Source organism: Mastacembelus armatus, chromosome 14 (assembly GCF_900324485.2).
Source record: "Mastacembelus armatus chromosome 14, fMasArm1.2, whole genome shotgun sequence".
NCBI lineage: Eukaryota > Metazoa > Chordata > Actinopteri > Synbranchiformes > Mastacembelidae > Mastacembelus > Mastacembelus armatus.
Genome location: NC_046646.1, coordinates 24,057,657 through 24,078,209, shown reverse-complemented (window position 1 = coordinate 24,078,209; position 20,553 = coordinate 24,057,657). Strand labels below are relative to the sequence as shown.

General features: G+C 42.9%; 2 protein-coding genes and 2 long non-coding RNA genes across 4 annotated transcripts; 2 read left to right on the top strand and 2 right to left on the bottom strand.

The window, feature by feature from the left end:
• Nucleotides 1-1,241: 1,241 nt before the first annotated feature.
• Nucleotides 1,242-7,402, bottom strand: LOC113143259 (uncharacterized). The gene is made up of 5 exons (XR_003297015.2): nucleotides 7,221-7,402; nucleotides 4,106-4,380; nucleotides 3,638-3,960; nucleotides 3,374-3,529; nucleotides 1,242-1,358 (listed from the first exon to the last, which is right to left on the bottom strand). It is a non-coding gene; the product is annotated as an uncharacterized LOC113143259 (long non-coding RNA).
• LOC113143254 (uncharacterized) lies at nucleotides 3,459-7,917 on the top strand. Its single transcript, XM_026328775.1, has 4 exons — nucleotides 3,459-3,943; nucleotides 4,151-4,356; nucleotides 7,395-7,509; nucleotides 7,774-7,917. Exons 1-4 carry the CDS (start codon nucleotides 3,473-3,475, stop codon nucleotides 7,843-7,845), a joined length of 864 nt encoding a protein of 287 aa, XP_026184560.1. The 5' UTR covers nucleotides 3,459-3,472; the 3' UTR covers nucleotides 7,846-7,917.
• A 5,673-nt stretch (nucleotides 7,918-13,590) lies between these two features.
• LOC113143074 (uncharacterized) lies at nucleotides 13,591-16,028 on the bottom strand. The gene is made up of 3 exons (XR_003297002.1): nucleotides 15,934-16,028; nucleotides 15,670-15,825; nucleotides 13,591-13,721 (listed from the first exon to the last, which is right to left on the bottom strand). It is a non-coding gene; the product is annotated as an uncharacterized LOC113143074 (long non-coding RNA).
• Nucleotides 15,755-20,273, top strand: LOC113143071 (uncharacterized). The gene is made up of 4 exons (XM_026328531.1): nucleotides 15,755-16,239; nucleotides 16,446-16,651; nucleotides 19,690-19,804; nucleotides 20,069-20,273. The coding sequence occupies exons 1-4, from the start codon at nucleotides 15,769-15,771 to the stop codon at nucleotides 20,138-20,140; spliced, it is 864 nt and encodes a 287-aa protein (XP_026184316.1). The 5' UTR covers nucleotides 15,755-15,768; the 3' UTR covers nucleotides 20,141-20,273.
• The last annotated feature ends 280 nt before the right edge of the window (nucleotides 20,274-20,553 follow it).

Below are 20,553 nucleotides of genomic sequence, written 5' to 3'. Positions count from 1 at the left end.
TAAAGGGCCAGTTCACACAAGTTACAAGAGAAAAGAAACAACAAATCCCTTATTGTCCCTGCTGGATGACCCCTCACACTGTGTTGGAGAAAAGTTTCACCAAATCCTTTTGTTGTCCCCAGTGTTGCTCCGGTGCTCAACCTGTCATGAGGGTGTTCAAGACCGTCCTGTACAAACAGCAAGTGATGTATGTTGTGCTGGTCCACAGTCCGGCCAATCAGGAGCTGTCCTCAGAGTATCCTGAGCTGACTGACGACCCGAACGCCGTCTGTGTTTACAGAGACGGACGCTTCGTCTGGAGGCCTGAGGCCATGTGTGAGACGCACAGGTGAGACCAGACTGACCTGCACCGCTGCAATAAAAGCACAACGTCTCATTAAATAAGAATCAATAAGAAAAACATATATACTTGTAATTTGAAGTACTTTATATACCGCTGGGTAGCTGACGTTAACTACCTTATATACTTGTAATTTGAAGTACTTTATATACCGCTGGGTAGCTGACGTTAACTACCTTATATACTTCTAATTTGAAGTACTTTATATACCGCTGGGTAGCTGACGTTAACTACCTTATATACTTCTAATTTGAAGTACTTTATATACCGCTGGGTAGCTGACGTTAACTACCTTATATACTTCTAAGTTGAAGTACTTTATATACTGTTGGGATCAATAAACTTTGATGATCAGTCTGTATTTTGTTGGATCCATCTGATTATGAAAAGGAACTAAAGTTATCAGATACATGTAGAGCAGGAAAAAGTACAAGGTTTGATTCTCACATGTAGTGAAGTCCAAGAATGTAGTACTACATGGAAATACTCCATGGAAATACTCAGGTAAAGTACAAATACCTCTGAATTGTACTTAGTTACTTTTCACTACTAAAAAACAACCTCAATCTGGATCCAGGAAACAAATCAGTTCTTTACCTTCCTGACCCATTTCCAAAGCTGGTTTTAACTATTCCAGGTTCAGCATTATTTACATTTTGTTTACCTCCATGTTTATTGTTTGCAGCCTTTTTCTTCCATGTTGGTGCCTCAGTCTGGTAGTTCGTCTTCACCACACACTGACCAACTGGGGCTGGACTTACTATGAAACAAACACACGAACTGAACAAATTCAACTGTATTTTAACCATTTATCTCTGTAAATGTTTGTTTCTGTCAGGTATGAGTTGATCCAGAGTCCTGATGAAAACCTGATGGAGGTTCGGGAGCTGGCTTACAAAAAGTTTTATGTTTGGGATCATGTGTCCGTCGCTCTGCACATGGAGGAAGGAAAGGTACCATCTCTGCTCCATCTTCTCTCTTTATAGACAGATGAAGCCTCCACACCCCCATTTTTAGTCTGATGGTGACAAAGGAAACACATTGAGGGTATTTGCTAAGTCATCGAAGGGACGAGAGAAACATGTTGGAATAAGCAAATGTGTTTTTCTGTATCTGGACATCACAGTACAGCTGCAGCTGCCCCTGCTAACGGTCGAGCTCTGCATCCTCATCGTGTTTTATCCAAAGATCCTGCATTAGTTCTGTTTCTGTTCTAGGTGCTGCAGTTTGGTCCGGACCGACTGAGAGACAACCTCAAGTTCTGTGATGAAGACAATGTAAAAGTCCCCAAAGGTGTAACTTTTGACACATTTGTGCAGGCTGAAGAGATTGTTAAAGGTTTATGGCCCGACTATCCTGCACCTCTGGAGAAGGAGCTGCCTCTCCAGCAGAAATCAGATCTCAAACCTGCAAACACAGAGTAAGAGCAGGTCCACTAACGTCAGTCACGTCACAGAGAACCTCAGTCTGATTTTGGTTCTTCTGGTGAAAACTGTGCAGCTCAGCCTGACGCTGTTTGGTTTGTTATGTGCCTGTGTAGCTGACAGATGTTAGATATAACTGTAACTGTCTCTGACAACATTTAGAATCAACTACTTTATCAGATCATTGGCCTTAATGAATCAGATGTAAGTTGTCAATAAAAAGTCTTTGTTCCCATCAGTCTGGTCTCATCCCTGAGCAGAGTAGAACAGTGTCTGACCTGTGCATGAAGCTGTTCTGTATCTCTGACCTGTCATCAATGTGACAGTGTTGGACAGAGGAACAGACTTTCATTTGCTGAAACTGGGTCCTGGTGTTTTTCCACTGGGCGACTCTGGAGCTGCTCTGTAGGATCCAGCTGAGCCTCTGAAGGTCTGGATGCTGAGTCAGTAAAGAGACTGTCGGCCACGCCGGCTCAGTTTGTTCCTAAACAACCAACTGACTTCACTTTGTGATCAGGACAGAAAGTCTCCAGGTGGGTCTGAACTTGCTCGGCTTCATCCAGTCAGAGGCTGAAGTTTAGAGACACAGCCCACTGGGTTCTCTCTGAGCAGCTGGAGTCCTGGTGAAGCCGAGGTCCAGATCTGCTCTTTGTTTTGGTTCCTGACACTTTTGGAGAAGTGGCTGTCCAACACCATTAAAATGCTGCTATAATTTTACATCAATAATAATAACCTAATATAATCTAGGTCCATAATGAGGCAGCACTGTGTAGGGGGTAACTTGCATTATTTTTAAACGCGAGACTCTCAGTATATTTTCATGATGATTCCTCTAATGCAGTTTCTCCCGGTTATGGAAACTTTGACGTAATGTTGGTGTGACGAGTTTTTCCATATGAACAATGTGTCCAAAGCTAATGTGAAGAGTCTGTCATAGATTCAACGTGTGTCAGAGAAGCTGCAGTTAAAACATCAAAACATTTCAGGTGTGTCTCAAACGTAGAGATGAGCCAGTTTTTAGAGTCTGAACCTCCACAGTTTGGAGACTCCAGGCCAGTGACTTCGTTCCATCGCTCATCACAGCTTATTATTTTATTCCATGTTATTTTTGTATTAGTTTTTATTGTCTGGCTCCAGGTGTTTTATTGTTATTTCTGTTTTTAGTTATCCATCATCATTAAGTCGACAGAAGTTACATTTGAGGTTGAACCAGCTAAACCTGTTTTACAGTGAATGTCTCTAAATTTACTTTAAGTTCTGATTCCTGGCGTCAGCTCATAAGACCCAGTGCAAAACAAATCAGAGCGAGAAGGAAGTTACAACATAGGAAAAAAAGCAGAAGAGAAATTAAACTGAAAGATCCATCCTCATTTGCTTTTTCTCGTCTTTCTTCCAAACATTTTGTTTTGGGAGAGTTTTTGCTTTTTCAAGGGTCTGAAGACAGAGGGTGTTTCGTACTGTAAACATTATAATTCAGTCCTGATTCGTGATATTTGCCTGGGTGAATGAAATTTGACCTGTGATGAGTCAAATGATGTTTCTCAGAACAATGAAGTGTCTCTTGAAAGAAGGAAATGGGTGTGGTTTATATTTAAATGCTGCAACTCACCTGTTAGAGCTCAGACATCTGTGGACTCAGAACCAGAGGACAGTGAGCAGATATTTCTGACAGTACAAACTTTTAATCTACATCCTTTTCCATCTGACCATGGAGGAACGAACAAACAGGAGAGGACACAAGGAAAATTATGTTGAAGGTTTCCACCTGAAGATAAATGATTTAAGACAGAGGGTTCAACATTTGAGAAACCAGTACCTAGAAAAAACCAACATCATCCCCACGTACCCTCGACCAGAGATTCATGTGTCTCACCTGAAACATGACACAGACCAAGCTGGATTGTGTGGCATCCAGGAGGACGGTGGCTTCAAGGACCCAGGTAACGACTCTCTAAAGCTGCTGTGGTGGAGTCTGGCTGTTGGTCCTTATGATATAACATCAGCTGAGAAGAGGCTCCTGGAGAAAACCTACCCAGACCAGACACAGGAGCAGGCCCAGAGGCAGCAGAGCTTCTTGTGGAAGTTTGCCACCTCCCCAGCCTTCAAGGAGACCTCCAGGCTGGGCTCCTACCGCTTCACCTTCCCCCTGGAGGAGCTGCTGGAGGCCTACAAGCAGCAGGTCTGTCAGCACCTTTTCTGTGACAGGCAGCAGGGACACAGTGCCAGAGTATTTAGTTCAACAGTGTGTTTGTGAACTGACAGGTTAAAGGGCCAGTTCACACAAGTTACAAGAGAAAAGAAACAACAAATCCCTTATTGTCCCTGCTGGATGACCCCTCACATTGTGTTGGAGAAAAGTTTCACCAAATCCTTTTGTTGTCCCCAGTGTTGCTCCGGTGCTCAACCTGTCATGAGGGTGTTCAAGACCGTCCTGTACAAACAGGAAGTGATGTATGTTGTGCTGGTCCACAGTCCGGCCAATCAGGAGCTGTTCTCAGAGTATCCTGAGCTGACTGACGACCCGAACGCCGTCTGTGTTTACAAAGACGGACGCTTCGTCTGGAGGCCTGAGGCCATGTGTGAGACGCACAGGTGAGACCAGACTGACCTGCACCGCTGCAATAAAAGCACAAGATGCCTCATTAAATAAGAATCAATAAGAAAAACAAACAGAACAGAGAGAGAGGGAGAGAGCACAAGGTTAGTGACATTCAATGGTGGAATATACATGTGAGGGGGAGGAGAGGAAGAGAGGGGAAGCGAAGGGAGGGGAGGGTTAGGGTAGGGGACCTCAGTGCACCGATGGTTCTCAGGCAGTCTAGGCCTATAGCAGCATAACTAAGGGATTGTTCAGGGTTACCTGAAGCCAGCCCTAACTATAAGCTTTGACAAAGAGGAAGGTTTTAAGTCCAGCCTTAAAAGTACAGAGAGTGTCTGACTCCTGAACCCAGACTGGGAGCTGGTTCCACAGCAGAGGAGCTTGATAGCTAAAAGCTCTGCCTCCCATTCTGCTTTTGGAAACTCTGGGAACCACAAGTAGACCTGCACTCTGAGAGCGAAGTGCTCGATTGGGATAATATGGTACTATGAGGTCTTTAAGGTATGAAGGAGCTTGATCATGAAGGGATTTGTATGTGAGAAGAAGGATTTTAAATTCTGTTCTGGATTTTACAAGGAGCCAATGCAGAGAAGCTAATATAGGAGAAATATGATCTCTCTTGCTAGTTCCTGTCAGGACTCTGGCTGCAGCATTCTGGATGAACTGGAGGCTTCTTATGGAGATACTGGGACATCCAGATAGTAATGAGTTACAGTAATCTAGCCTTGAGGTAACAAATGCATGGACTAGTTTTTCTGCATCATTTTCAAACAGGATGTTCCTAATTTTGGCAATGTTGCACAAGTGAAAGAAGGCAGTTCTAGAGATTTGTTTTATGTGTCAGTTAAAGGACATGTCCTGATCAAAAATAACTCCAAGGTTTTTCACAGTAGTGCTGGAGGCCAGGGCTATGCCATCTAGAGTAGCTATAATTTTAGAAAAGCTATTTCTGAGGTTTTTAAGCCCAAATACAATAACTCCTGTTTTCTCTGAATTTAAAAGTAGAACGTTACTGGTCATCCAGGCCTTTATGTCCCTTAGACACGCTTGAAGTCTGGTTAACCGGTTTGTGTTATCAGTTTTCATAGATAGATACATACAGCTGAGTGTCATCTGCATAGCAGTGGTAATAAATAGAGTGCTTCAATTCAATTCAATTCATTTTTATTTGTATAGCGCCAAATCACAATACAAATCATCTCAAGGCACTTTACAAAAACTAAAACTAAAAACCCAACAAATCCCTTATGGGCAAGCACTTGGCGACAGTGGAGAGGAAAAAACTCCCTTTAACGGAAGAAAAAACCTCCAGCAGAACCGGGCTCAGTTTGGGCGGCCATCTGCCTCGACCGGTTGGGGTGAGTGGATAGAGCAGAGAGAAAAGAACAGCAACAATAAACAACAAATAGACACTGCAGGTTGGTGGGGGCCAATAACTGCACATCAGTGATATACAGCTCCAGGACCAGGGACAAATCACATAACTGTAACTGTCCTAATGACATAGCCTAAAGGAAGCATGTACAAGGTGAACAGAATCGGTCCCAGCACAGAACCTTGTGGAACTCCACAACTAACGTTTATGTGCGCGGAAGGTTCATCATGGACATGAACAAACTAGAATCTCTCCAATAAATAGGATTGGAACCATATTGTTCCTTTGATTCCAATCACACGCTCCTGTCTCTGTAATAAGATGATGTGGTCAAATGCAGCACTAAGGTCTAGCAGGACAAGTATAGAAACAAGTTCATTATCTGAGGCTAAGAGAACATCGGTGACTTTCAACAGTGCTGTTTCTGTACTATGATGTGCTCTAAATCCTGATTAAAATCTTCAAATAGTTCATTCCTGTGTAAGTGGTCTGATAGCTGCTTAGCGACAGCTTTTTCTAGGATTTTAGAAATAAATGGTAGGTTGGATATTGGTCTATAATTAACCAGGACTCCTGGATCAAGACTAGGCTTTTTGAGTTAGGGTTTGATTACTGCAGTCTTAAAGGCCTGTGGTACGTAGCCTGATACTAGAAATAAATTTACTAAGTCTAATAAAGATGAGTTAATTAGTGGCAGGGTGTCTTTAAGCAGTCTAGTTGGGATGGGGTCTAAGAGACACGATGATTTAGATGAAGCAACTGCTGATGTAAATTCAGAGAGATCTATGGGAGAGAAGCAGTCTAAACATAACTGAGGTTCTGCAGATGATTCAAGAGCTACTGTAGTAGAAGATTCATTTATTGCAGGTATAGGAAGCATCTGCTGAATTTTATCTCTAATGATTGTGATTTTATTTGTAAAGAAACTCATAAAGTCATCACTGCTGAGAGCTAAGGGAACACTGGGCTCAACAGAGCTGTGACTTTTTGTCAGCCTGGCTACAGTGCTGAAAAGAAACCTGGGATTGTTCTTATTTTCCTCTATTAGTGATGAATAGTATGCAGTTCTGGCTTTACAGAGCTTTTTTATATGTTAGTAGACTGTTTTTCCAGGCTAGATAAAATTCCTCTAAATTAGTGGAATGCCACTTCCTTTCCAGCCTTCGTGATGCCTGCTTTAAGGTACGAATATGTAAATTATACCATGGGGCTAGTCTCCTCTGATTCACTAACTTCTTTTTCAGAGGGGCCACGGTATCAAGTGTTTTACGCAGTGAGGCTACAGCACTGTCAATAATATGATCGGTTTGGTAGGAAGTGGGATTGAGGCAGCTGCCCTCCACTGTGTTGGCACATGGCATAGATGGAAATAAAGATGGAATCATTTTCTTAAAATTATTAACAGCTTTGTCAGATAAACATTTGCTGCAGTGGAATTTTCTTCCAAACGCTGCATGATCCATTATCTTAAATTATTATGACCTCCATGTTTATTGTTTGCAGCCTTTTTCTTCCATGTTGGTGCCTCAGTCTGGTAGTTCGTCTTCACCACACACTGACCAACTGGGGCTGCACTTACTATGAAACAAACACACGAACTGAACAAATTCAACAGTATTTTAACCATTTACCTCTGTAAATGTTTGTTTCTGTCAGGTATGAGTTGATCCAAAGTCCTGGTGAAAACCTGATGGAGGTTCGGGAGCTGGCTTCCGAAAAGTATTATGTTTGGGATCATTTGTCCGTTGCTCTGCACATGGAGGAAGGAAAGGTACCATCTCTGCTCCATCTTCTCTCTTTATAGACAGATGAAGCCTCCACACCCCCATTTTTAGTCTGATGGTGACAAAGGAAACACATTGAGGGTATTTGCTAAGTCATCGAAGGGACGAGAGAAACATGTTAGAATAAGCAAATGTGTTTTTCTGTATCTGAACATCACAGTACAGCTGCAGCTGCCCCTGCTAATGGTCGAGCTCTGCATCCTCATCGTGTTTTATCCAAAGATCCTGCATTAGTTCTGTTTCTGTTCCAGGTGCTGGAGATTGGTCCGGACCGACTGAGAGACAACCTCAAGTTCTGTTATAAGGATGAAGTGCAAATCTGACACATTTGTGCAGGCTGAACAGATTGTTAAAGGTTTATGGCTCGACTATCCTGCACCTCTGGAGAAGGAGCTGCCTCTCCAGCAGAAATCAGGTCTCAAACCTGCAAACACTGAGTAAGAGCAGGTCCACTAACGTCAGTCACGTCACACAGAACCTCAGTCTGATTTTGGTTCATCTGACAGATGTTAGATATAACTGTAACTGTCTCTGACAACATTTAGAATCAACTACTTTATCAGATCATTGGCCTTAATGAATCAGATGTAAGTTGTCAATAAAAAGTCTTTGTTCCCATCAGTCTGGTCTCATCCCTGAGCAGAGTAGAACAGTGTCTGACCTGTGCATGAAGCTGTTCTGTATCTCTGACCTGTCATCAATGTGACAGTGTTGGACAGAGGAACAGACTTTCATTTGCTGAAACTGGGTCCTGGTGTTTTTCCACTGGGCGACTCTGGAGCTGCTCTGTAGGATCCAGCTGAGCCTCTGAAGGTCCAGATGCTGAGTCAGTAAAGAGACTCTGTCGGACACGCCGGCTCAGTTTGTTCCTAAACAACCGACTGGCTTCTCTTTGTGTTCAGGATAGAAAGTCTCCAGGTGGGTCTGAACTTGTTTGGCTTCATCCAGTCAGAGGCTGAAGTTTAGAGACACAGCCCACTGGGTTCTCTCTTGAACAGCTGAAGTCCTGGTGAAGCCGAGGTCCAGATCTGCTCTTTGTTTTGGTTCCTGACACTTTTGAAGAAGTGGCTGTCCAACACCATTAAAACGCTGCTATAATTTTACATCAATAATAATAACCTAATATAATCTAGGTCCATAATGAGGCAGCACTGTGTAGGGGGTAACTTGCATTATTTTTAAACGTGAGACTCTCAGTATATTTTCATGATGATTCCTCTAATGCAGTTTCTCCTGGTTATGGAAACTTTGACGTAATGTTGGTGTGACGAGTTTTTCCATATGAACAATGTGTCCAAAGCTAATGTGAAGAGTCTGTCATAGATTCAACGTGCGTCAGAGAAGCTGCAGTTAAAACATCAAAACATTTCAGGTGTGTCTCAAACGTAGAGATTAGCCTTTTTTAGAGTCAGAACCTCCACAGTTTGGAGACTCCAGGCCAGTGACTTCGTTCCATCGCTCATCACAGCTTATTATTTTATTCCTTGTTATTTTTGTATTAGTTTTAATTGTCTGGCTCCAGGTGTTTTATTGTTATTTCTGTTTTTAGTTATCCATCATCATTAAGTCGACAGAAGTTACATTTGAGGTTGAACCAGTTAAACCTGTTTTACAGTGAATGTCTCTAAATTTACTTTCAGTTCTGATTCCTGACGTCAGCTCATAAGACCCAGTGCAAAACACGTCAGAGCGAGAAGGAAGTTACAACATAGGAAAACAAGGAGAAGAGAAATGAAACTGAAAGATCCATCCTCATTTGCTTTTCTCGTCTTTCTTCCAAACGTTTTGTTCTGGGAGAGTTTTTCCTTTCCAAGGGTCTGAGGACAGAGGGTGTTTCGTACTGTAAAACTATCATTCAGTCCTGTTGTCATTCATGATATTTGCCTGGGTGAATGAAATTTGACTTGTGATGAGTCAAATGATGTTTCTCAGAACAATGAAGTGTCTCCTGAAAGAAGAAAATGGGTGTGGTTTATATTTAAATGCTGCAACTCACCTGTTAGAGCTCAGACATCTGTGGACTCAGAACCAGAGGACAGTGAGCAGATATTTCTGACAGTACAAACTTTTAATCTACATCCTTTTCCATCTGACCATGGAGGAACGAACAAACAGGAGAGGACACAAGGAAAATTATGTTGAAGGTTTCCACCTGAAGATAAATGATTTAAGACAGAGGGTTCAACATTTGAGAAACCAGTACCTAGAAAAAACCAACATCATCCCCACGTACCCTCGACCAGAGATTCATGTGTCTCACCTGAAACATGACACAGACCAAGCTGGATTGTGTGGCATCCAGGAGGACGGTGGCTTCAAGGACCCAGGTAACGACTCTCTAAAGCTGCTGTGGTGGAGTCTGGCTGTTGGTCCTTATGATATAACATCAGCTGAGAAGAGGCTCCTGGAGAAAACCTACCCAGACCAGACACAGGAGCAGGCCCAGAGGCAGCAGAGCTTCTTGTGGAAGTTTGCCACCTCCCCAGCCTTCAAGGAGACCTCCAGGCTGGGCTCCTACCCGCTTCACCTTCCCCCTGGAGGAGCTGCTGGAGGCCTACAAGCAGCAGGTCTGTCAGCACCTTTTCTGTGACAGGCAGCAGGGACACAGTGCCAGAGTATTTAGTTCAACAGTGTGTTTGTGAACTGACAGGTTAAAGGGCCAGTTCACACAAGTTACAAGAGAAAAGAAACAACAAATCCCTTATTGTCCCTGCTGGATGACCCCTCACATTGTGTTGGAGAAAAGTTTCACCAAATCCTTTTGTTGTCCCCAGTGTTGCTCCGGTGCTCAACCTGTCATGAGGGTGTTCAAGACCGTCCTGTACAAACAGGAAGTGATGTATGTTGTGCTGGTCCACAGTCCGGCCAATCAGGAGCTGTTCTCAGAGTATCCTGAGCTGACTGACGACCCGAACGCCGTCTGTGTTTACAAAGACGGACGCTTCGTCTGGAGGCCTGAGGCCATGTGTGAGACGCACAGGTGAGACCAGACTGACCTGCACCGCTGCAATAAAAGCACAAGATGCCTCATTAAATAAGAATCAATAAGAAAAACAAACAGAACAGAGAGAGAGGGAGAGAGCACAAGGTTAGTGACATTCAATGGTGGAATATACATGTGAGGGGGAGGAGAGGAAGAGAGGGGAAGCGAAGGGAGGGGAGGGTTAGGGTAGGGGACCTCAGTGCACCGATGGTTCTCAGGCAGTCTAGGCCTATAGCAGCATAACTAAGGGATTGTTCAGGGTTACCTGAAGCCAGCCCTAACTATAAGCTTTGACAAAGAGGAAGGTTTTAAGTCCAGCCTTAAAAGTACAGAGAGTGTCTGACTCCTGAACCCAGACTGGGAGCTGGTTCCACAGCAGAGGAGCTTGATAGCTAAAAGCTCTGCCTCCCATTCTGCTTTTGGAAACTCTGGGAACCACAAGTAGACCTGCACTCTGAGAGCGAAGTGCTCGATTGGGATAATATGGTACTATGAGGTCTTTAAGGTATGAAGGAGCTTGATCATGAAGGGATTTGTATGTGAGAAGAAGGATTTTAAATTCTGTTCTGGATTTTACAAGGAGCCAATGCAGAGAAGCTAATATAGGAGAAATATGATCTCTCTTGCTAGTTCCTGTCAGGACTCTGGCTGCAGCATTCTGGATGAACTGGAGGCTTCTTATGGAGATACTGGGACATCCAGATAGTAATGAGTTACAGTAATCTAGCCTTGAGGTAACAAATGCATGGACTAGTTTTTCTGCATCATTTTCAAACAGGATGTTCCTAATTTTGGCAATGTTGCACAAGTGAAAGAAGGCAGTTCTAGAGATTTGTTTTATGTGTCAGTTAAAGGACATGTCCTGATCAAAAATAACTCCAAGGTTTTCACAGTAGTGCTGGAGGCCAGGGCTATGCCATCTAGAGTAGCTATAATTTTAGAAAAGCTATTTCTGAGGTTTTTAAGCCCAAATACAATAACTCCTGTTTTCTCTGAATTTAAAAGTAGAACGTTACTGGTCATCCAGGCCTTTATGTCCCTTAGACACGCTTGAAGTCTGGTTAACCGGTTTGTGTTATCAGTTTTCATAGATAGATACATACAGCTGAGTGTCATCTGCATAGCAGTGGTAATAAATAGAGTGCTTCAATTCAATTCAATTCATTTTTATTTGTATAGCGCCAAATCACAATACAAATCATCTCAAGGCACTTTACAAAAACTAAAACTAAAAACCCAACAAATCCCTTATGGGCAAGCACTTGGCGACAGTGGAGAGGAAAAAACTCCCTTTAACGGAAGAAAAAACCTCCAGCAGAACCGGGCTCAGTTTGGGCGGCCATCTGCCTCGACCGGTTGGGGTGAGTGGATAGAGCAGAGAGAAAAGAACAGCAACAATAAACAACAAATAGACACTGCAGGTTGGTGGGGGCCAATAACTGCACATCAGTGATATACAGCTCCAGGACCAGGGACAAATCACATAACTGTAACTGTCCTAATGACATAGCCTAAAGGAAGCATGTACAAGGTGAACAGAATCGGTCCCAGCACAGAACCTTGTGGAACTCCACAACTAACGTTTATGTGCGCGGAAGGTTCATCATGGACATGAACAAACTAGAATCTCTCCAATAAATAGGATTGGAACCATATTGTTCTTTGATTCCAATCACAACGCTCCTGTCTCTGTAATAAGATGATGTGGTCAAATGCAGCACTAAGGTCTAGCAGGACAAGTATAGAAACAAGTTCATTATCTGAGGCTAAGAGAACATCGGTGACTTTCAACAGTGCTGTTTCTGTACTATGATGTGCTCTAAATCCTGATTAAAATCTTCAAATAGTTCATTCCTGTGTAAGTGGTCTGATAGCTGCTTAGCGACAGCTTTTTCTAGGATTTTAGAAATAAATGGTAGGTTGGATATTGGTCTATAATTAACCAGGACTCCTGGATCAAGACTAGGCTTTTTGAGTTAGGGTTTGATTACTGCAGTCTTAAAGGCCTGTGGTACGTAGCCTGATACTAGAAATAAATTTACTAAGTCTAATAAAGATGAGTTAATTAGTGGCAGGGTGTCTTTAAGCAGTCTAGTTGGGATGGGGGTCTAAGAGACACGATGATTTAGATGAAGCAACTGCTGATGTAAATTCAGAGAGATCTATGGGAGAGAAGCAGTCTAAACATAACTGAGGTTCTGCAGATGATTCAAGAGCTACTGTAGTAGAAGATTCATTTATTGCAGGTATAGGAAGCATCTGCTGAATTTTATCTCTAATGATTGTGATTTTATTTGTAAAGAAACTCATAAAGTCATCACTGCTGAGAGCTAAGGGAACACTGGGCTCAACAGAGCTGTGACTTTTTGTCAGCCTGGCTACAGTGCTGAAAAGAAACCTGGGATTGTTCTTATTTTCCTCTATTAGTGATGAATAGTATGCAGTTCTGGCTTTACAGAGCTTTTTTATATGTTAGTAGACTGTTTTTCCAGGCTAGATAAAATTCCTCTAAATTAGTGGAATGCCACTTCCTTTCCAGCCTTCGTGATGCCTGCTTTAAGGTACGAATATGTAAATTAATACCATGGGGGCTAGTCTCCTCTGATTCACTAACTCTTTTTCAGAGGGGCCACGGTATCAAGTGTTTTACGCAGTGAGGCTACAGCACTGTCAATAATATGATCGGTTTGGTAGGAAGTGGGATTGAGGCAGCTGCCCTCCACTGTGTTGGCACATGGCATAGATGGAAATAAAGATGGAATCATTTTCTTAAAATTATTAACAGCTTTGTCAGATAAACATTTGCTGCAGTGGAATTTTCTTCCAAACGCTGCATGATCCATTATCTTAAATTATTATGACCTCCATGTTTATTGTTTGCAGCCTTTTTCTTCCATGTTGGTGCCTCAGTCTGGTAGTTCGTCTTCACCACACACTGACCAACTGGGGCTGCACTTACTATGAAACAAACACACGAACTGAACAAATTCAACAGTATTTTAACCATTTACCTCTGTAAATGTTTGTTTCTGTCAGGTATGAGTTGATCCAAAGTCCTGGTGAAAACCTGATGGAGGTTCGGGAGCTGGCTTCCGAAAAGTATTATGTTTGGGATCATTTGTCCGTTGCTCTGCACATGGAGGAAGGAAAGGTACCATCTCTGCTCCATCTTCTCTCTTTATAGACAGATGAAGCCTCCACACCCCCATTTTTAGTCTGATGGTGACAAAGGAAACACATTGAGGGTATTTGCTAAGTCATCGAAGGGGACGAGAGAAACATGTTAGAATAAGCAAATGTGTTTTTTCTGTATCTGAACATCACAGTACAGCTGCAGCTGCCCCTGCTAATGGTCGAGCTCTGCATCCTCATCGTGTTTTATCCAAAGATCCTGCATTAGTTCTGTTTCTGTTCCAGGTGCTGGAGATTGGTCCGGACCGACTGAGAGACAACCTCAAGTTCTGTTATAAGGATGAAGTGCAAATCTGACACATTTGTGCAGGCTGAACAGATTGTTAAAGGTTTATGGCTCGACTATCCTGCACCTCTGGAGAAGGAGCTGCCTCTCCAGCAGAAATCAGGTCTCAAACCTGCAAACACTGAGTAAGAGCAGGTCCACTAACGTCAGTCACGTCACACAGAACCTCAGTCTGATTTGGTTCATCTGACAGATGTTAGATATAACTGTAACTGTCTCTGACAACATTTAGAATCAACTACTTTATATCAGATCATTGGCCTTAATGAATCAGATGTAAGTTGTCAATAAAAAGTCTTTGTTCCCATCAGTCTGGTCTCATCCCTGAGCAGAGTAGAACAGTGTCTGACCTGTGCATGAAGCTGTTCTGTATCTCTGACCTGTCATCAATGTGACAGTGTTGGACAGAGGAACAGACTTTCATTTGCTGAAACTGGGTCCTGGTGTTTTTCCACTGGGCGACTCTGGAGCTGCTCTGTAGGATCCAGCTGAGCCTCTGAAGGTCCAGATGCTGAGGTCAGTAAAGAGACTCTGTCGGACACGCCGGCTCAGTTTGTTCCTAAACAACCGACTGGCTTCTCTTTGTGTTCAGGATAGAAAGTCTCCAGGTGGGTCTGAACTTGTTTGGCTTCATCCAGTCAGAGGCTGAAGTTTAGAGACACAGCCCACTGGGTTCTCTCTTGAACAGCTGAAGTCCTGGTGAAGCCGAGGTCCAGATCTGCTCTTTGTTTGGTTCCTGACACTTTTGAAGAAGTGGCTGTCCAACACCATTAAAAACGCTGCTATAATTTTACATCAATAATAATAACCTAATATAATCTAGGTCCATAATGAGGCAGCACTGTGTAGGGGGTAACTTGCATTATTTTTAAACGTGAGACTCTCAGTATATTTTCATGATGATTCCTCTAATGCAGTTTCTCCTGGTTATGGAAACTTTGACGTAATGTTGGTGTGACGAGTTTTTCCATATGAACAATGTGTCCAAAGCTAATGTGAAGAGTCTGTCATAGATTCAACGTGCGTCAGAGAAGCTGCAGTTAAAACATCAAAACATTTCAGGTGTGTCTCAAACGTAGAGATTAGCCTTTTTTAGAGTCAGAACCTCCACAGTTTGGAGACTCCAGGCCAGTGACTTCGTTCCATCGCTCATCACAGCTTATTATTTTATTCCTTGTTATTTTTGTATTAGTTTTAATTGTCTGGCTCCAGGTGTTTATTGTTATTTCTGTTTTTAGTTATCCATCATCATTAAGTCGACAGAAGTTACATTTGAGTTGAACCAGTTAAACCTGTTTTACAGTGAATGTCTCTAAATTACTTTCAGTTCTGATTCCTGACGTCAGCTCATAAGACCCAGTGCAAAACACGTCAGAGCGAGAAGGAAGTTACAACATAGGAAAACAAGGAGAAGAGAAATGAAACTGAAAGATCCATCCTCATTTGCTTTTCTCGTCTTTCTTCCAAACGTTTTGTTCTGGGGAGAGTTTTTCCTTTTCCAAGGGTCTGAGGACAGAGGGTGTTTCGTACTGTAAAAACTATCATTCAGTCCTGTTGTCATTCATGATATTTGCCTGGGTGAATGAAATTTGACTTGTGATGAGTCAAATGATGTTTCTCAGAACAATGAAGTGTCTCCTGAAAGAAGAAAATGGGTGTGGTTTATATTTAAATGCTGCAACTCACCTGTTAGAGCTCAGACATCTGTGGACTCAGAACCAGAGGACAGTGAGCAGATATTTCTGACAGTACAAACTTTTAATCTACATCCTTTTCCATCTGACCATGGAGGAACGAACAAACAGGAGAGGACACAAGGAAAATTATGTTGAAGGTTTCCACCTGAAGATAAATGATTTAAGACAGAGGGTTCAACATTTGAGAAACCAGTACCTAGAAAAAACCAACATCATCCCCACGTACCCTCGACCAGAGATTCATGTGTCTCACCTGAAACATGACACAGACCAAGCTGGATTGTGTGGCATCCAGGAGGACGGTGGCTTCAAGGACCCAGGTAACGACTCTCTAAAGCTGCTGTGGTGGAGTCTGGCTGTTGGTCCTTATGATATAACATCAGCTGAGAAGAGGCTCCTGGAGAAAACCTACCCAGACCAGACACAGGAGCAGGCCCAGAGGCAGCAGAGCTTCTTGTGGAAGTTTGCCACCTCCCCAGCCTTCAAGGAGACCTCCAGGCTGGGCTCCTACCGCTTCACCTTCCCCCTGGAGGAGCTGCTGGAGGCCTACAAGCAGCAGGTCTGTCAGCACCTTTTCTGTGACAGGCAGCAGGGACACAGTGCCAGAGTATTTAGTTCAACAGTGTGTTTGTGAACTGACAGGTTAAAGGGCCAGTTCACACAAGTTACAAGAGAAAAGAAACAACAAATCCCTTATTGTCCCTGCTGGATGACCCCTCACATTGTGTTGAGAAAAGTTTCACCAAATCCTTTTGTTGTCCCCAGTGTTGCTCCGGTGCTCAACCTGTCATGAGGGTGTTCAAGACCGTCCTGTACAAACAGGAAGTGATGTATGTTGTGCTGGTCCACAGTCCGGCCAATCAGGAGCTGTTCTCAGAGTATCCTGAGCTGACTGACGACCCGAACGCCGTCTGTGTTTACAAAGACGGACGCTTCGTCTGGAGGCCTGAGGCCATGTGTGAGACGCACAGGTGAGACCAGACTGACCTGCACCGCTGCAATAAAAGCACAAGATGCCTCATTAAATAAGAATCAATAAGAAAAACAAACAGAACAGAGAGAGAGGGAGAGAGCACAAGGTTAGTGACATTCAATGGTGGAATATACATGTGAGGGGGAGGAGAGGAAGAGAGGGGAAGCGAAGGGAGGGGAGGGTTAGGGTAGGGGACCTCAGTGCACCGATGGTTCTCAGGCAGTCTAGGCCTATAGCAGCATAACTAAGGGATTGTTCAGGGTTACCTGAAGCCAGCCCTAACTATAAGCTTTGACAAAGAGGAAGGTTTTAAGTCCAGCCTTAAAAGTACAGAGAGTGTCTGACTCCTGAACCCAGACTGGGAGCTGGTTCCACAGCAGAGGAGCTTGATAGCTAAAAGCTCTGCCTCCCATTCTGCTTTTGGAAACTCTGGGAACCACAAGTAGACCTGCACTCTGAGAGCGAAGTGCTCGATTGGGATAATATGGTACTATGAGGTCTTTAAGGTATGAAGGAGCTTGATCATGAAGGGATTTGTATGTGAGAAGAAGGATTTTAAATTCTGTTCTGGATTTTACAAGGAGCCAATGCAGAGAAGCTAATATAGGAGAAATATGATCTCTCTTGCTAGTTCCTGTCAGGACTCTGGCTGCAGCATTCTGGATGAACTGGAGGCTTCTTATGGAGATACTGGGACATCCAGATAGTAATGAGTTACAGTAATCTAGCCTTGAGGTAACAAATGCATGGACTAGTTTTTCTGCATCATTTTCAAACAGGATGTTCCTAATTTTGGCAATGTTGCACAAGTGAAAGAAGGCAGTTCTAGAGATTTGTTTTATGTGTCAGTTAAAGGACATGTCCTGATCAAAAATAACTCCAAGGTTTTTCACAGTAGTGCTGGAGGCCAGGGCTATGCCATCTAGAGTAGCTATAATTTTAGAAAAGCTATTTCTGAGGTTTTTAAGCCCAAATACAATAACTCCTGTTTTCTCTGAATTTAAAAGTAGAACGTTACTGGTCATCCAGGCCTTTATGTCCCTTAGACACGCTTGAAGTCTGGTTAACCGGTTTGTGTTATCAGTTTTCATAGATAGATACATACAGCTGAGTGTCATCTGCATAGCAGTGGTAATAAATAGAGTGCTTCAATTCAATTCAATTCATTTTTATTTGTATAGCGCCAAATCACAATACAAATCATCTCAAGGCACTTTACAAAAACTAAAACTAAAAACCCAACAAATCCCTTATGGGCAAGCACTTGGCGACAGTGGAGAGGAAAAAACTCCCTTTAACGGAAGAAAAAACCTCCAGCAGAACCGGGCTCAGTTTGGGCGGCCATCTGCCTCGACCGGTTGGGGTGAGTGGATAGAGCAGAGAGAAAAGAACAGCAACAATAAACAACAAATAGACACTGCAGGTTGGTGGGGGCCAATAACTGCACATCAGTGATATACAGCTCCAGGACCAGGGACAAATCACATAACTGTAACTGTCCTAATGACATAGCCTAAAGGAAGCATGTACAAGGTGAACAGAATCGGTCCCAGCACAGAACCTTGTGGAACTCCACAACTAACGTTTATGTGCGCGGAAGGTTCATCATGGACATGAACAAACTAGAATCTCTCCAATAAATAGGATTGGAACCATATTGTTCCTTTGATTCCAATCACACGCTCCTGTCTCTGTAATAAGATGATGTGGTCAAATGCAGCACTAAGGTCTAGCAGGACAAGTATAGAAACAAGTTCATTATCTGAGGCTAAGAGAACATCGGTGACTTTCAACAGTGCTGTTTCTGTACTATGATGTGCTCTAAATCCTGATTAAAATCTTCAAATAGTTCATTCCTGTGTAAGTGGTCTGATAGCTGCTTAGCGACAGCTTTTTCTAGGATTTTAGAAATAAATGGTAGGTTGGATATTGGTCTATAATTAACCAGGACTCCTGGATCAAGACTAGGCTTTTTGAGTTAGGGTTTGATTACTGCAGTCTTAAAGGCCTGTGGTACGTAGCCTGATACTAGAAATAAATTTACTAAGTCTAATAAAGATGAGTTAATTAGTGGCAGGGTGTCTTTAAGCAGTCTAGTTGGGATGGGGTCTAAGAGACACGATGATTTAGATGAAGCAACTGCTGATGTAAATTCAGAGAGATCTATGGGAGAGAAGCAGTCTAAACATAACTGAGGTTCTGCAGATGATTCAAGAGCTACTGTAGTAGAAGATTCATTTATTGCAGGTATAGGAAGCATCTGCTGAATTTTATCTCTAATGATTGTGATTTTATTTGTAAAGAAACTCATAAAGTCATCACTGCTGAGAGCTAAGGGAACACTGGGCTCAACAGAGCTGTGACTTTTTGTCAGCCTGGCTACAGTGCTGAAAAGAAACCTGGGATTGTTCTTATTTTCCTCTATTAGTGATGAATAGTATGCAGTTCTGGCTTTACAGAGCTTTTTTATATGTTAGTAGACTGTTTTTCCAGGCTAGATAAAATTCCTCTAAATTAGTGGAATGCCACTTCCTTTCCAGCCTTCGTGATGCCTGCTTTAAGGTACGAATATGTAAATTATACCATGGGGCTAGTCTCCTCTGATTCACTAACTTCTTTTTCAGAGGGGCCACGGTATCAAGTGTTTTACGCAGTGAGGCTACAGCACTGTCAATAATATGATCGGTTTGGTAGGAAGTGGGATTGAGGCAGCTGCCCTCCACTGTGTTGGCACATGGCATAGATGGAAATAAAGATGGAATCATTTTCTTAAAATTATTAACAGCTTTGTCAGATAAACATTTGCTGCAGTGGAATTTTCTTCCAAACGCTGCATGATCCATTATCTTAAATTATTATGACCTCCATGTTTATTGTTTGCAGCCTTTTTCTTCCATGTTGGTGCCTCAGTCTGGTAGTTCGTCTTCACCACACACTGACCAACTGGGGCTGCACTTACTATGAAACAAACACACGAACTGAACAAATTCAACAGTATTTTAACCATTTACCTCTGTAAATGTTTGTTTCTGTCAGGTATGAGTTGATCCAAAGTCCTGGTGAAAACCTGATGGAGGTTCGGGAGCTGGCTTCCGAAAAGTATTATGTTTGGGATCATTTGTCCGTTGCTCTGCACATGGAGGAAGGAAAGGTACCATCTCTGCTCCATCTTCTCTCTTTATAGACAGATGAAGCCTCCACACCCCCATTTTTAGTCTGATGGTGACAAAGGAAACACATTGAGGGTATTTGCTAAGTCATCGAAGGGACGAGAGAAACATGTTAGAATAAGCAAATGTGTTTTTCTGTATCTGAACATCACAGTACAGCTGCAGCTGCCCCTGCTAATGGTCGAGCTCTGCATCCTCATCGTGTTTTATCCAAAGATCCTGCATTAGTTCTGTTTCTGTTCCAGGTGCTGGAGATTGGTCCGGACCGACTGAGAGACAACCTCAAGTTCTGTTATAAGGATGAAGTGCAAATCTGACACATTTGTGCAGGCTGAACAGATTGTTAAAGGTTTATGGCTCGACTATCCTGCACCTCTGGAGAAGGAGCTGCCTCTCCAGCAGAAATCAGGTCTCAAACCTGCAAACACTGAGTAAGAGCAGGTCCACTAACGTCAGTCACGTCACACAGAACCTCAGTCTGATTTTGGTTCATCTGACAGATGTTAGATATAACTGTAACTGTCTCTGACAACATTTAGAATCAACTACTTTATCAAATCACTGGCCTTAATGAATCAGATGTAAGTTGTCAATAAAAAGTCTTTGTTCCCATCAGTCTGGTCTCATCCCTGAGCAGAGTAGAACAGTGTCTGACCTGTGCATGAAGCTGTTCTGTATCTCTGACCTGTCATCAATGTGACAGTGTTGGACAGAGGAACAGACTTTCATT

Excerpts from the sequence above, each read along its gene's own strand:
- LOC113143254 (XM_026328775.1), top strand. The coding sequence starts at position 3,473 with ATGGAGGAACGAACAAACAGGAGAGGACACAAGGAAAATTATGTTGAA. Across the intron at positions 3,944-4,150 it reads TGGAGGCCTACAAGCAGCAG|TGTTGCTCCGGTGCTCAACC; the intron begins GTCTGTCAGCAC and ends TGTTGTCCCCAG. Across the intron at positions 4,357-7,394 it reads GCCATGTGTGAGACGCACAG|GTATGAGTTGATCCAAAGTC; the intron begins GTGAGACCAGAC and ends TGTTTCTGTCAG.
- LOC113143071 (XM_026328531.1), top strand. The coding sequence starts at position 15,769 with ATGGAGGAACGAACAAACAGGAGAGGACACAAGGAAAATTATGTTGAA. Across the intron at positions 16,652-19,689 it reads GCCATGTGTGAGACGCACAG|GTATGAGTTGATCCAAAGTC; the intron begins GTGAGACCAGAC and ends TGTTTCTGTCAG. Across the intron at positions 19,805-20,068 it reads TGCACATGGAGGAAGGAAAG|GTGCTGGAGATTGGTCCGGA; the intron begins GTACCATCTCTG and ends TTTCTGTTCCAG.